This window comes from Phacochoerus africanus, chromosome 15 (assembly GCF_016906955.1).
Source record: "Phacochoerus africanus isolate WHEZ1 chromosome 15, ROS_Pafr_v1, whole genome shotgun sequence".
In the NCBI taxonomy this organism is placed as follows: Eukaryota; Metazoa; Chordata; class Mammalia; order Artiodactyla; family Suidae; genus Phacochoerus; species Phacochoerus africanus.
Genome location: NC_062558.1, coordinates 59,517,237 through 59,533,614, shown reverse-complemented (window position 1 = coordinate 59,533,614; position 16,378 = coordinate 59,517,237). Strand labels below are relative to the sequence as shown.

Sequence of the window (16,378 nt, the reverse complement as noted above, 5' to 3'; positions counted from 1 at the left end):
CAGGGGTGGATATTATTTCATGAAGGAGGGCTTCGGAGGTAAATGCTGCAGAGAGAGGGTGCGAGGGGGCCTGGGTGCATCCATGGCTCCTCGAACGTGGGGGCGGGGAAAGGGGTGGGAATCTGGTTCCCTGGGTGGGGGGTGAGGAGGGAAGGAGAAGGAGGCAGAGGTAGGAAACTCATTCCAGGAGTTAACTGTGAAGGGAGAGAAACGGAATGGGGTGAGGAACTCCCTTCCTCCTTCCTTCCCCTCTTCCTTCCCTCCTTCCCTCCTTCCTTCCTTTCCTTCTTTTTTCCTCCCTTCCCTCCCTCCTTGCCCCCTTCCATCCTTTTTTTTTTTTTCCTTCTTTTCCTCCTTCCCTCCTGATGGTGGAATGGGCTGCATTCAACACAGCAGAGCCAGGAGATGCCCGCCTGAGCAGGGCCCCATGTGCCAGCACCAGGCTGGGCTCAGTCAGCTCTGTGAATATATATGTATATTTTATTTTTATAATGATTTTTATGTTTTCCATTATAGCTGGTTTACAGTGTTCTGTCAATTTTCTACTGCACAGCACCCAGTCACACATATGTGTATAGATTCTTTTTTCTCACATTATCATGCTCCATCATAAGTGACTAGACATAGTTCCCAGTGCTACACAGCAGGATCCCATTGCTTATTCACTCCAAAGGCAATAGTTTGCATCTATTAACCCCAGATTCCCAGTCCCTCCTACTTCCTCCCCCTCCTCCTTGGCAACCACAAGTCTGTTCTCCAAGTCCATGATTTTCTTTTCTGTGGAAAGGTTCATTTGTGCCATATATTAGATTCTAGGTATAAGTGAATATCTAATATCTGAATATTTTTGAATGAAAACATGGGTGAGGGAATGCATGAGGAGGAAGGCTCTGGGCTGGAGGTTAGAGGCAAGTGGAGAAGGTTTGCTGTGTTTGGGGGAGACCTGATTTGCCGGGTGTTTCAGGGGTGCCCATGTGGGACTTGATGATTTGACCCAGTGGCTTCTGGGGACACCAGCCTCTGGGACTGTGGCACTTTCTCCACCTCTGTTCAGCCACCCGGCTTTAGGGAGTGAGAAGAGCGTCAGGGCGTGCTGGCTGGGGTATCCAGGCAGGCAGAGGAGAAGGGCAGGTAGATCTGAGAGTCGAAGGCAGTGGTGGGAAGGTGGGCGAAGTGATGGAGGCTGATAAAGAGGAGAAAGTGAAAGCGGGTGGGGAAGATGGCCTGTGGTGGCCTTAGAAGAGGGGCAGAAACCACTGAGGGGGGCAGGGAGGTGGCGGGAAGAGGGAGGGCGCATGAGTGGCAGAGTCCAGGGAAGCCGTGGGGGCTGGGTGGAGGCTGAGGTGGCTCTGTGGGTCTGAGCACCACATCAGGGCTTGGGGTAGGGTGGCAGAAGTTCAGGGTCAAAGCCTGGAGAAGGGATCATCCAGACTGGCAGGAGGAGGGGCACAGACGGTGTGAAGAGAGCTGCAGGCTCCGAGCCCGTGCCTGATGGAGCGCTGCCTGACGCCCTGGGGGACACTGACCTCCTTGGGTGGGGGTGGGGTGGGAGATGAGGGCCTGCACTGGGGTGGGCTGCAAGGGTCATGAGACCCTCGAGGGACAGCCAGGTCACTTTTAGGATGAGGAAGCCTCAGGAAAGGGCTGATGAACCTGCAGAGCTTGGTGACTAAGGGATCGGGGTTCCAGATAGCACAGCCTGGAGGGCGGGAGGGGCCCATGAAACAGGATGGCTGTGAGGCACCCCCCCCCCCCCCCCCCGCCGCCTGCCCCGGCCCAAGTGCCCACCCTGAAAGGCTAGGCTGGGGGCAGGGAGGGTTGTTGAACGCTGGCCATCAGAATGGATATTATTCTTTTGTTCCATGATGCGTGCCCCGACATGGCTGCCAAAATTTGGAAAGGAAATGGGCCCCCTGCTACTGGCTTTCCATCACCCTTTGCAGAAGAAACAGAAAGTCACCCTATTCTCTGACTTCTGGGACACTAGCAGTTGTAAGATATATCTGGGATTTGACAGTGTCTTTCAGGGAGATAGATACTGAGGCTGTTTGCTCACTTTAATTCTAGATTGCCTCTTGAGTTTTAAAAATGTCAAACATGAGTTCCCATTGTGGCTTAGCGGATTAAGAACCTGACACTGTCTCCGTGAGGATGCGAGTTCAATCCCTGGCCTCGCTCAGTGGGCTAAGGATCTGGCATTGCCGTGAGCTGTGGTGTAGGTCGCAGACATGGCTTAGATCTGGTGTTGCTGTGGCTCTGGCGTAGGCTGGCAGCTGTAGCCCCAGTTTAACCCCTGGCCCAGGAACTTCCATATGCCATGGGTGCGGCAGCAGTAAAATGAAAAAGAAAAAAAGACGTTAAACAGCGGTGGGGGCAGGGGGAGGAGTGCATCTTAGTTCGCAGAGTTTAAGAAGATTAATAAGAACATTTATAAGAACATTCATCAATTAATGAAGCACAGGAGAGTTGGCTGTTTCCCTTGCCCTTATAAAGATCATTGTTCTTGAATGTACATTGAGTATGGGTCCGACTCCCGGGGCTGCACCAACAAAGTGCCCAGACCGGGAAGGAGGTGCTCAGACAACAGACAGTTTTGGAGGCTAGATGTCCAAGACCAAGGTGTCAGCAGGGCTGGTTCCTTTTGAGGCCTCTGCTCTTGGCTTATAGAGGATTGTCTTCTCTCTGTCTCTTCACACCATCCTCCTGCTGTGTGTGTCTGAGTCCTGATCCCCTCCTCCTCCCCCTCCCTCTCCTCCTCTTCCTCTTCTTTTTAGGGCTGCACTCGAGGCCTATAGAAGTTCCCAGGCTAGGGGTCGAATTGAAGCTGGAGCCTATGCCGCAGCCACGGCAACATGGGATCCGAGCTGTGTCTGCGACCTACACCACAGCTCATGGCAATGCCAGATCCTTAACCCACTGAACGAGGCCAGGGATCGAACCTGTGTCCTCATGGATACTAGGCAGGTTCGTAGCCTTCGGAGTCCTCTTCTCATAAGGACAGCAGGATAAGGAGTGGATGAGGACCCACCCTGATGGCCTCATTTACCTTGATCACCTCTCTAAAGACCCATCTGTAACTTCAGTCATTCCGAGGTACGGGGGGTGGGACTTCAGCATATGAATTTGGAGGAAACGCAATTCAGGCCATACTGGGTTACTCAATACTAGGTTTTATAGTGAGAGAATTTAAAATCAGGTCCTCACCTAAGACTCTCTGGGGCCTCTGTGTGAGCCCTGTGAACACAGGAAACAATCCAGGTCCTTCCATTCGCTGGGCAGGCTCCCTTGGCCTGACCTTCCCCCCCACCCTTAGACCCACCTCCTGCCTCTCCCTCCCCTCTCTGTCTCTCCCAGAACCCCCCTTCCACCTTAATCCCCTGGCTGTGCCGAGTTCAGCACCTTCAGGGTTTGTACATGGCTCTGTTTTTTGTTTTGTTTTGCTTTGTAGGGCTGCACTCATGGCATATGGAGGTTCCCAGGCTAGGGGTTGAATCAGAGCTGCAGCTGCCAGCCTAAACCACAGGCATAGCAATGCAAGATCTGAGCCTCCCCTGTGACCTACCCACAACTCACGGCAATGCTGGATCCCTAACCCACTGAGCGAGGTCAGGGATCGAACCTGCATCCTTATGGATACTAGTCAGATTCACTTCTGCTGAGCCACAATGGGAACTCCCATGACTCTGTCTTTTTGCCACTCCAGCGTTCAGTTAAATCCCACCCCTCTCTGAGGCCCCCTGACTATCCCACTTGTGCCCTGCTCACCCTCACCTGTCTGGACCCGCACCTGTCTGGACCTTTGCAGAACACTTAGCACTGCCTGGTCACCAGGGTAATCCCAGCACCACCCAAGGGTCCCCAGCAGGTAGTGCCAGTCAAATACTTGGCGAATGAGTGATGTTAGATAAGTCAGAAAAATCCAGAGTCCCTGAAGTCCTATTTTCAGAGGGGACCCATTGCAGGAGGCAGCTGGCCCCAAGGTCCCACCTGGGGAGAGGCAGCACCTGGCCGGTCTGATTCCAGTGCTTGGCCTTTCTGTGAACAGAACTATTTAACAAGCAGGTGACTTTTTTGTATACAAGTGCCCATTTTCTCCTCCGTCCCTGGCATATCATAGCTGGTATTTTGGATCAGGTTTTGGGCTGTGTTGAACTACAGCCGCTGGGCTATGTTCTCTGATGCAGGGGTTATGCTGTTTTCATGCCCTGCAGTGTCTTGTGCGCAGCAGGTCTCTGGTAAATGTTTGTAGAGCGAAATGATGACTCATTGAGCAAATATTCAAATGACAAGAGCTGACAGTCTTTTGAAGGTCCCCAGGGCAGTGCTTCTCCAACTTTAATGTGTCTCTGAATCACCTGGCGAGCTTGTTAAAATGCCGATTCTTTTTTTTTTTTTTTAATTAAAAAATTTTTTCCTGGGTATAGTTGATTTATAACATTGAATTCGTTTCAGGTATATAGCAAAGTGATTCAGTTATACGTATACACATATATTCTTTTTCAGGTTCTTTCTATTATAGGTTATTACAAGAGGAACTTTGTTCCCTGTGCTATACAGTAGGACCTGGTTGGTTATCCATTCTATGTCAAGTAATCCCAAACTACTAGTGTTCCCCCCTCTTCCCCTTTGGTAACCATAAATTTGTTCTCTGTGTCTGTGAGTCTGTTTCTGTTTTATGTATAGATTCATTCATATTGTCGTTTTTAGATTCCACATGTAAATGATGTATAATATTTGCCTTTTTCTTTCTGATTTACTTCGCTTAGTATGAGACTCTCTAGGTCCATCCATGTTGCTGCAAATGGCATGATTTCACTCTTTTTTAAAAATGATTTTTATTTGTTCCATCATAACTGGTTTACAGCGTTCTGTCAATTTTATGCTGTATAGCAAGGTGACTCAGTCACACATACATGTATATATTCTTTTTTCTCACATTATCATGCTCCATCACAAGTGACTAGATATAGTTCCCAGTGCTATATGGCAGGATCTTGTTGCTTATCCATTCCAAAGGCAATAGTTTGCATCTATTAACCCCAGATTCCCAGTCCCTCCTACTTCCTCCCCCTCCCCCTTGGCAACTACAAGTCTGTTCTCCAAGTCCATGATTTTCTTTTCTGTGGAAAGGTTCATTTGTGCCATATATTAGATGCCAGATATGTGATATTATATCATATTTGTCTTTGTCTTTCTAACTTACTTCACTCAGTATGGGAGTCTCTAGTTTTATCCATGTTGCTGCAAATGACATTATTTTGTTCTTTTTATGGCTGAGTAGTATTCCATTGTGTTTATGTATACATCTTCTTAATCCATTCATCTGTCAATGGACATTTAGGGTATTTCCATGTCTTGGCTATTGGATTTCACTCTTTTTAATGGTTGAGTCTTTAAAATGCCAACTCTGATACAGGAGGGCTCAGGAGGCCTGGAGTCTGCATTTCTGCTGGCATTCAGATGCTGCTGCAGCTGCTGCTGGTCCCTGCACCCCCTGCTGCCCACAGGGCCCTGGTGTGTGTGCTGGGAGGTCTGCCTGCAGGATCAGGGACAGTCTTGTGAGTTGACTGGTTGTCAGAAGACCTGGCTTCTTATCCTAGTTTGTCCTAAAATGGCATGTGCAACTTTTGACAGGTTTTGACCTTCAGTTACCACTTCTGAGGAACCTAGGCATCAACAGACATTACTGGTTGAGCGATTACCCATTGCAGGGCTCTTGGTACACGTTACTTATCACAGCAGTCCTGCAGGGTGGGGTCATTATCTTAGTTAACTGAAGAGGAAACTGGTGTTCAGAGGTGCTCAGAAACAGCACACCCAGGATGCCCAAGTCAGCAACCTGCAGGGCTCCGAGTGTGTGTGTGTGTGTGTAGCTCCTATCACTCTGCTTGTCAAATAATCATTTAGGTTCTACCCAGGTCTGTGATTTTAAGTTAATGATAAAGATCGTGGGTAACTATGAGCTTGCAAAGGAGTCCAGGTGCTTTTTGGATCCTCAGTATCATCTTTACCTTTTAACCATCGTAGATGATGTATCTTGTCTTCAGGTACTAATTTCTTTTAAAATTTTTTTTTTTAAAAATTAGAGTTGATTTACAATTGCAGGTCCTAATTTCCATCTCCCGTGGGCCCCTGCACAGTTTTCTCCTATAGGTTGTAAACTGTTAAGAGCAGGGATTGGGCCTTGCTTTTCACTTTATTCCCTACAGTACCCTTGCTTTTCACTTTATTCCCTACAGTACCCAATCTTTTTTTTGTTTCCTCTTTGTGCTGTTTGAATTGCATAGGATTCGGGGAGCCCGGGGCAGAATTTGTTCATAAAAGACCTACCCCCATGCTCGCTATAGTGTGTGAAGGTCAGTCCCCAAACCTGTGGATGCTTGAGGTTTCTCTGCCTTGATTCATTTTTTCTTTTTTAGGGCCACACCCACAGCATATGGAAGTTCCCAGGCCAGCGGTCGAATCAGAACTGCAGCTGCCAGCCTACGCCACTTCCTGATCCTTAACCCAGTGAGCCAAGGCCAGGGATCGAACCCACATCCTTGTGGGTACTAGTCAGGTTCTTAATCTGCTGAGTCACGACAGGAACTCCCTGTCTTGATTCATTTTGATTTATGGTATTTTCTGTGAAGGAGGAGGTGCCTGAGGGAGGGCCAGGACCAACACGGAGAGGCTCTGGCCATTTGCTAAGAGCAGGGGTCAGCTAGGACTGGATGGGTGCGTGCTGTGTGCTCTGGGCAGGCCATGTGGGGAGGTGTGAGGGATCCAGGCACAACCATCCAGGGTTTTAAGGCAAAGGAGGGCCTTCCCTGCTGCTGTGTTCTGTCCCTGCCAGCATCACTGATGTCTAGATCAGGGGACACATGGGGGCATAAGATGAGACCCTATGACAGGACCGCCCTTAGAGAGTCAAGGATGATGGCACAGTCGGCCATCGAGTAAGTCTGGTTGGTGCCTTTGGAAAGACTTGCCTGTCTGTGAAATGCATGTCTCAAACAAGTTCGGGCGGGCTTCAGTCGTTTAAAATTCCAGCAAACCAGAAACTTCTCTATGTCTTTGGGGCGATGAAAATCATCCAGAGTTATACAGAGCACAAAAGAGAAGCTCTGCTTTGACCCTGACAGGGACTATTCTGAAGTAACTGTGTGGACAGTGACAGGTTAAAAACAAAACAAAACAAACAACACAAAAACCCCTAGAGATATTGGTAGTATGTGAATGCAAGGTACATGGTCCTTCTAGTGAGAAATGCACTAAAAAAAGAAAATAAAAGAGCTTTCTCTGTCTTTTATGGAGTTGCAGAAGAGTTACATATCTGGATTGTTTGACATATGGTAAAAGTAGAGACAAATCTATATAAAGGGAGCATGTTTGGTTTATTTTTTATCCTGAATTGTTCCGATATCCTTTCCTTTGGGGAAACTTTGGGGCGCTGGCTCTTTGCTTTATTTCAGCCCATCATCAGCTTGAGTGGGCAGCACAAAGAGCTCATTGTTTTAATTTCCCATTTCCTGAGGCTGTCACTGTCCCTTAGTCATCTCAGACACCCTTACAGGGGAACCAGCATCAGGAATGTGTGAAGTTCAGAACAAGGGCAACATTTTGCCCAGCAGCCCATCTGGTGAGGTCTGCATACCCCTGACTTTCCAAGGGGCCCTGCATTCCATGGGGTAAGACTTACTGAGTGTTTCTTCTGCACCTTCCACATTTCTTTCTTTTCTCTTTCCTTTTTGGCTGTGCTCATGGCATGTAGAAGTTCCTGGGCCAGGGATCGAACCTTCACCATAGCAGTGACCTGAGCTGCTGCAGTGATGACATGGGATCCTTAACCAGGGAACTCCCCACATTTCAATACATACATTTAGTGGTTATTATGGTAAATACACTTGTATGACTATGGTTTTTTGGATCACAAGAGCCTCTGAGTGTATTTTCAAGATGCATTTTTCTATGATGACTTGAAGTGCATAAGAAGCCCCTTGTCTGTGGGTGGTATCTGCCTTTAGACCTGAAGTCCAATTCACTGCTTTTCCTTAACTGTGTCCTTAAGAAATTGAGTGCACAGATAACTCCCTGGCTTTGGAGCCTTTCACAGGAGGCAGAGGTGGGAGGAGAAACAGGATGAGAGACCTGATATAAAACGGAGGTGGCCCTGAACAGCAGGCGACTGAACACAGCCCCTCTCATGGGCAGACTCAGGCTGTTCAAAGGGGGCAGGAGTGTGACCATTTTATACCTCCGGTGGAACTGCCAATGTGAAAGGAGAGGAGGGTCTCCCCCCGGCAGAGTTATGCCCATTTTATAGGTTTTAGGGGCCTAGGGAGATACTGAAAGAACAGGGCAATGAAGGCAGTGAAGAGGGAGTGGGAAGGCAGGCTGGGGGCAGGGAGGATGCACACTCCTCCTCAGCCAGTCTCCCTGGAGAACAACGGGGTCCCTAGTCTTGCTCAGAAGGCTGCTTTACAAAAGGCTTAGAATTTAAATTGGGACGTTGCATTTGAAGAGGGAGGAGCAAAGTGTCAGCCGAACAGCAGCTTTAGATCACAAGCCGAAAGGCTCACCAGGGGCCAGCACGTTCTCTTTTATCAGAAAGTGTTCTTAGCAGGACACCTCTCTGCTAAGGCATGTGCCTGCCCAGAATGTTCTGTGGGTGCAGTCATAGCAGCATTGGGAGGAGGAGGATTGCCATTCCATTTTTTTTTAAATGCTTTTTAGGGCCACACCTCTGGCATATGGAGGTTCCCAGGCTAGGGAATCAGAGCTGCAGCTGCTGGCCTACACCAAAACCACAACAACATTGCAACACTGGATCCTTAACCCACTGAGCGAGGCCAGGGATCAAACCCACATCCTCATGGATACTGGTCGGTTTTGTCACAGGAACTCCCTGTCATTCCCATTTGACAGTAGTGAAAACTGGGGCTTAGAAAGATTCGGAGACTGGCTCAGGATCATACAGCTAGTAAGTGGCAGAACTTCCAAGATCACAGACCCCCAAATCCAAATTATTTTACCTTTCTTCTGTAACAGACTAGGGCTGTCTCATGTCATAGTATCTGAAGGTTGCATTTGGCACTGATCGTTTCTTCAGTCATTCTGATTCTTGAGTTCTGAGCTTGATTTATCTTAGGTTTTGGATTTGGAAAGTTATTGACTGGTGTCCCTGTCCTCTGCATAAGTAAAGGAAAGTAGGAGAGCTGCACACAGGATCATACAGCAAGGGTTTGAAGGATATAAACACACATGCAAGCTTTTATATGCCTCTTCCTTGCGCACATCAGCTTTAACCAAGAAAAGACAATCAATACCATGATTAGTTTTTCTAACATTTCATAAGCATCCAAATGCTGACATTGGAGGAAGCATTTGCTCCTGGTCTTGTTTAACTCAGGGATCAGATTGGCTGAAGAGCTGCTGTTTCTGCATCCTTAGCTTCAGAGTTTAACAGTCTTATTTGTTTTTCAATTTAGGTTTCCTCTCTGCCTAATCCAGCATTAGCATCAGGGGCTGCATTTAGCCCATCGGTTTGATAACAATAAGGACAGATGCCAATTTCATCTCCGTGTGGGATGAGGTCAGGAGTGAAAATTATAAAGGAGAATACGCTTGTCAGACTATTGATGATAATGAGTAGAAAGAAGTCAGGGGCTTTTTTTTTTTTTTTTTTCCCAGCATAACTGGGAAATAGAATTGTAACTCAGATTCAGCTTCTCCCCAGTGCAAATCCCATCTTAAATGACAAGGGATTATGCCAGATAGTTTTGGATTGGGGCCCAATGTTTGACCTAATAGCAACTCTCAAAGATTACACTGCAGTTGGGTGGAGAAGGCCCTCTGGATTTGGTTTTTAAACAGAACCAAATGAATCCACTCTTTCCTGCCTTTGAGAGAAATGCTGGTTGGGGATGCATGAAGCTTGAGGAGTTTAGCGGCCCCAGTTGGGACTAGTGAGGCCTCCTTTACAGTGAAATTGACAACATAATCTTCTGTCTCCTGCAAAGGGCTGGGATGTGTGTAGCAACATCATGGCCAAGGTGTGGACCTGTATGTGTGGGTCCAAGGCTAAGAGCAGCAGTGCTTGACACAGAAGCACAGGAGGCTCATGGGAGACAGTTACTCCGGGCTGAAAGCAACCCACACGTTAACAAACATGTTACCAAACCCAAGGTCCTGTGCCTGACGTGCAGTGAGGCCAAACAAACCGAAACATCGGAGTTGGGAGCAGAGAAAGATTTATTACTGGGCCGAGCAAGGAGACAGGTGGCATGTTCCCTGCGCACCCTACCCCCTCAAAAACCCTCCAAACTCCTTGAAGGGTTTCAGCAAACATTTTTTTCTTTCTTTTTTTAAATTAGAGTATCGTCGATTTACAGTGTTGTGCAAATTCTGCTGTATAGCATAGTGACCCATACATATGTGTGTATATGTATATATACATAAACATATACACACATATATATATTCTTTTTCTTTTATTTTCTTCCATCATGTTCTATCCCAAAAGACTGGATATATTTCCCTGTGCTATACAGTAGGATCTCATTGCTTATTCGTTCTAAATGTAATAGTTTGCATCTTTTTAAAGGCAAGGTGAGGGAGGGGCGCGGCTGGTTGTTGCAAACTTCCTGGTGTCAGAATCCCTTGTTCTTGCAGCTGCCCCTGTAGGTCAGGTCCCCATGTTCCTTTAAACCTCCAACAAGATAAATGTTATTTTCTGTTCCTCAACTTTTTATTTCTATATGAATGGAAAAGCGTTAGACCTTTAAAGGTCAGACCTTGAGAATGGGCTCTCCTGTTTATTTCAGGCTCTGGGCAACGTTCTTAACTGGAAGCAAAAGCAACAGCAATACAAAGGTTAAAGTAAAAGAAACGGATCGAATACGGAGTCAGATTCATTCTTCCCTGTTACAAACACCCAAAATGAGACCAGTTTTTGCATGGGCTTCGTTGCTTGGTAGACCTGAGTTTTAATCCTGATTGATCTCTCACGGATGGTTTGATCGTGTCTAAGTCACTTAACTTCTTTCTCTCTGAGCCTCGGATTCCCCACTTATCAAAAAAGCATAAATCCTGTTATAGCCATTGTGAGATAACTGAGGTAATACATATGATCATGTAAAATATAATAGGTGCTATGATAGTACTAAATGTGTAAAGCTTTTAGTAAAATATCTAAGTTGTAAAATGTGTGTACAAATCCTAGTGTATGTATGTACTAATATCCATATTATGTATACCACTCCTATATGTAATGTCATGTATATATATATATATATACTCCATATTATATATACAGTACATATGCATACTACAAATATTACTGAATTTAATTTTCTTATGTAATATATAGAGGAATACATATAAAACTTCTAATAAACTTGAGGCTGCAATTATGAATTCTCATGTACCCTTCCTGCTCCTAGCTTTTCATCCTTTTGTGAATCTTTGCAGGAATATCCTATATTTGTTATATACTGAAAATGTTCAATTTTGCATCTGAGACTTCAAAGCTGTTTCTGCAATTCCACACGATGCATGGTATATTACCATCTACTCAGCAGCAGTTGATATAAGAATCTGAGGAAACTTTGTAGATAAGGGAAAAGGTTTATTGAATAAGTTTTTAAAATACTGGTAAATGGGGGTTTCTGTGTCAATTCAGTTTCCTTCACAAATTATTAAATTTGTAAATGGCACTTCTGAAAATTTACACCTTATTCTAGGCTTTTTTTTTTTTCTTCCTTTTTATAGCCACAACTGCGGCATATGGAAGTTTCTGGGCCAGGAGTGGAAATGGAGCTGCAGTTGCAGCCCACACCACAGCCACAGCAACGTGGGATCTGAGCCTCATCTTGGACTTACGCTGCAGCTCTTGGCATTGCTGGATCCTTGACCCACTGAGTTAAGCCAGGGATTGAGCCTGCATCCTCATAGAGATAATGTTGGGTCCTTAACCTGCTGAGCCACAATGGGAACTCCACCTTATTCTAGGCTTCTTCATTACTTTTATACTCTAGTATAAAGAATCACTGAGAAGTCACAAAAACCTTATGTTAAAATACCTTGCCATAAATGAGCTCAAGGTGCCTCACCCATAGGGAGATGTTCCCCACATTATACAAACAATTCAACTTTAATTTTCACCCCATCTTCCCTCCAAAACTTGAAATTCCACTTCTTTTTTGCTCTCGCTTCATAAAGCAGTCACTCTTCTTGTCTATTATAGCTACAACTCACATCACACATACTGGAGGGCAGGGACTGGGGAGAGAAGTAAAATTGGGCTGTTAACTCATATCCTTCAACCCAAACTCTGGTCTGTTCTCTCTTTCCTAAATCTGATGTGCTTTGCTAACCATGAGATTATTTTCTGGATGATGATTTTCAAAGGCAAGCACCCTCCTCCTCCTTTCCCTTCCATGCATCCATTTCACAGTCCACAAAAGTGAGCCTCCAACTTGGAACTAGATTATTCACAGCCTGAAAAGCCCAGACACATCTTTCTTTACGGACTGTAGTCACACACCTGTTCTACAAGAGCTTCTCCGCGCCAGGTCCGTTTGCTGTAACATCCACATCAAACAGCCATCGTCTTGTTTAAATTCACATCCTAGAATTGCTCCGAGAAGGCGAAGGCTGGGAAATGTAGGCTGTAGCTCCTCTTGTGATGAAGCCTCCTGGATTCACAGCTTTGCTTGGAGTGCATGCTGACAGCTTTGGAGAATATAAATTCCGCCAAATGTTTGTCAGGCTATGGGAGCCTGAACAGTTCATTAGCTGCTAGAGTTATTGGGTAGGTGAGGGGTCACCCAATTTGGATGGTGACCTGATGAGCTCTTGGCTGCATTGCATATTTATGTGTCAGGGTGTATTGAAGTGTAATGCCTCCTGTGACCTGTGGGATGGGAAAAGGCAGACACTCGGAGCAGTGAAGATGGAGGAAGATGCTGGCAAGTCCAGGAGATGAGCATATCTTTTTCTTTAGCTGTGCAGGTGGCATGAGGAAATTCCTGGGCCAGGGATCGAACCCAAGCCACAGCAGTGACAACACTGAATCCTTAATGGCTTAGGCCACCAGGGAACTCCAAGACTAGGATATAAAACATCCCCTTTCCCTACTCTGTGTTCCCTTCTGCTTCTCAGGATTACCGATTAAAATGCAGTGGATAATGTAAACGCTGTTTCAAAATCAGAGTCGTTCAAGCAGCTGTTTGAAGAATGAATTTGTGTATATGTTTTTTTAGCTGCGGGGTCCCACGTAGTCAGACTTCGGGGAGCCAGTCAAGCGTAGTTAGCATAGCCGATTGAGCCCGGACAAAGGCTGATCTATTTAATTGATTTAAAAATTGTATATTCAGGGTACCTGGATTACTGTCACTGAATCCACTTCCAGGAAAGGTGTCCAGGTGTCAGTTCCTCTAGTGTGTGGGGAGGCCACTGGCCGGGGGGTGGGGGTGGGCGGGAGTCCTGGTCTCTAATCTGCCGAGTGGCAGCAGTCATGTCATTTTCCTGGCGGCGCAAGTAAGGGTTTTTATCAGATATTCTGCAAGGGGCTGGCAGTATGTTTTTGTGACACTGTGAAGTTATAACTAACAATAACCCAGCATCATTAGCTAGACTCCTCTAATTAGCTGTTGTCAGTTTCCTTGCTTCTGGCCCAAATGCAGCTGTGATGTCCCATCGTCAGAACTGGGCGGGCCACCCTGACGTGGCTGGAACAGGGCCTCGGGGAGGGGAGCGGTCATTTCCCACAGTCAGTGTCACTTTCTGTGGCTATATTTTTCAAGCACCACGTAAACCTGTCTGGAGAGACACCACGTGCCCTGTCCCTGCCAGCACCTGTCCCGAAGTCACATGCCTCCTACTTTGGGCAGAGAGAGAAGGCCCTCGATCAGCTGTCCGCCTGGGTCGCATCCCAGGGGAAGTTCATCCCCAGGCTTGCCGCGCTCAGGGTGGTTTTCCACGAGCCTGCAGGACATCAGTGAGCAACCATTTGTGCTAATTCAGTTGTTTCAACAAAAAAGTAAAACCGATTTTTACTAAATCAATACTTCAGTTGGCCATAAAACAGAGCCTGGCTGACTTTTCGGCCATGTCCTTGGAGGCAGTCGGTCAGCGTCTGTTGACAGCTGGGTTTTTCCTCCCTGGCTGCAGTCGGAACTGCCTCCTGGTTCTAAGTCTGTGGTGGGGACCACAGGGGTGGGTGGTGGGTGGGGCAGGACTCACCATCAGGTCAGAGATCTCCAGCGGACTCTAATGGTTAGCCAGTTGATAATTAATTTATCACCGATCACTAGACTTCAGGCGGGTGTGGACTCTCTTTGAAAGAGGGCGGGGTCCTGTTCTGAATGGAAGCAGGCTGGGCTGGCCTCTGGCTGGGGGTCCTGTCTTCTCTCTGGTCCATCCCCACCCTGCCCCCCACCCCCACTCTCTTCATTACTGTCCCTCTTGTTCACCATTCAGCACAACTCTTGTTGTTTTCAGCTGCAGGTTATAACTGGGAATCAACCCCTGTCGTTTCCGTTTTCTGTGGACTCTCAGAAAGGTGTTGTGAAGTCCAGGTTGCCTCCTCGAGCTGGGACATGGAAGGGTCCCTTGGTCCCCTGCTTCTGACCCTGGTGGTACTTCGAGGTCTCTGGCTTGGCTCCTTGAATGTCCTTGCGCTGTGTGTCAGAAAAGGGGCCCTGGATGTGAGACGCTGATGAACTGCCTGTGACCCTGATAACTGGAGTTGATTAGTCAGTGGTTTCCAGGAAAAGCCTTCAAAAGGCAGAAGATACTATCCGTTTGGAAGCATGTCTTACAACCCTGAGCGCTTGCCCAGCACCCAGGGGCCCAAGGACAGGGCCTGAGCTCCCTGTCTCGTCCACAGGAGCTGCATCTCTTTTTCCAGGACATGTTGGAAACCAGCCAACTTCTGAGACTCCAGCTTAAAAAGAAGCTGCTGTTTCCTTTCTGGCTTTTTCCCTCCAAGATTTTTATGTCTACCTGACACATTTTCACTTGTTTCTTCCTCAGTTAACCCTGTTAGGCTACCCTGCTGTATTTCTTTTCTGTTTGTCTCCATTTTATGCTGACTTCAACATTTTTTGTTGTCGCATCAAAATATCTTGGGCTCGTTCTGAGAGCAGATTTCCTTGTGACTCATTTCTCTTTTCTTTTGTGCTGTGAGTTCTTTTCTTCCTCCCTCCCTTCCTTTTTCTTTATTTGCTTTTTTGGCCGCACCTGCAGCATATGGACGTTCGTAGGCTAGGGGTCAACTTGGAGTTACAGCTGCCAGCCTTACACCACAACCACAGCAATGCCACGTCCTTAACCGAGTCTGTCACCTACACCACAGTTCATGGCAACGTCGGGTCCTTAACCCCCTGAGTGAGACCAGGGATTGAACCCACATCCTCATGGATGCTAGTCGGGTCTGTTACCACTGAACCACAATGGAGACTCCGAGTTATTTTCTTCTTGAGAAAAAATGAAGCCCCCTCAGAGGGTAGGGTGCTCTGAGCACCGAGAAATCAGGAAGAGGGGGGCTTTTCCGCCAGTTCTGAGTTAGAGAATGAGGATCCAGAGGGGGCCCAGCTGTACTCCTTGTGGCCCCCCATGCCCCACCTCTGCCTATCTTTTGCCCCAGTGATGCAGAGCACATGTGGGATCCCATGGCAAGGCCCCCTCCTGCTTTCATGGCCTGCAAAGGGCTTGTTGAGGAAGGCGGCTGAATCTAGTGCTTTCTTTCACCTTGGTGAGGATGGAGGTCTTACATCTGTCTCCAGACATCTGGAAATCAGGGGCCAAGTGTAGGGGGGTCGTTAAGAAATTGTCAAAAACAATGACAGGAAAGATCCTTAAAGCACCCCCAAAGATAAGTGCTTACATGAAGAAAGCTAGCAGTGTCTTTGACGTTCAGACTCTTTCATATTCCCAAATGAAATTAATTTTAAATAGCTTAAGGCTTATTATAGATTCATCTATAAAGCTACTAAAATTTTTAAGGAATCTGGCACCGATTGATTTTTCTAGTTTATGAGAAACGGAGTACTCTAAGTTAAAGACATAGTCAACATGATAGTATATCAGTAATGTCTCTGCTGTGTGTTGGGGGGAGAGGGAGGGGGAGTGGGAGAGAAAGTGAGAGGCAGGGGAGGGGGGGAGAGGGAGAGAAAGGGAGGGGGAGAGGGAGGGGGGAGAGGGAGAGAAAGGGAGGGGGGAGAGGGAGAGAAAGGGAGAGGCAGAGAGGGAGGGGGGAGAGGGAGAGAAAGGGAGGGGGGAGAGGGAGGGGGAGAGAGGAGGGGAGGGAGATAGGGAGGGAGTGAGGAGGAGAGAGATTGGGGGGAGATAGAGAGGGGGTGGGGAGAGGGAGGGAGGCATCTTCAGAACCTAT

The 16,378-nt window shown here is 47.2% G+C and overlaps 1 protein-coding gene across 5 annotated transcripts in view; it reads left to right on the top strand.

Annotated features, from left to right (window-relative positions):
- DISC1 (DISC1 scaffold protein) overlaps positions 1–16,378 on the top strand; it is a 357,609-nt gene that overhangs the window by 180,616 nt on the left and 160,615 nt on the right. The window contains exon 10 of one of the 5 annotated variants that reach the window (XM_047761229.1): positions 10,806–11,187. The exons of the other annotated variants lie outside the window; for them this stretch is intronic. Coding sequence (XP_047617185.1) covers positions 10,806–10,825 — 20 coding nt within the window. The 3' untranslated portion in view covers positions 10,826–11,187. Of the gene's footprint in view, positions 1–10,805; positions 11,188–16,378 lie in introns of those variants that run through there. 5 annotated transcript variants of the gene reach the window in all.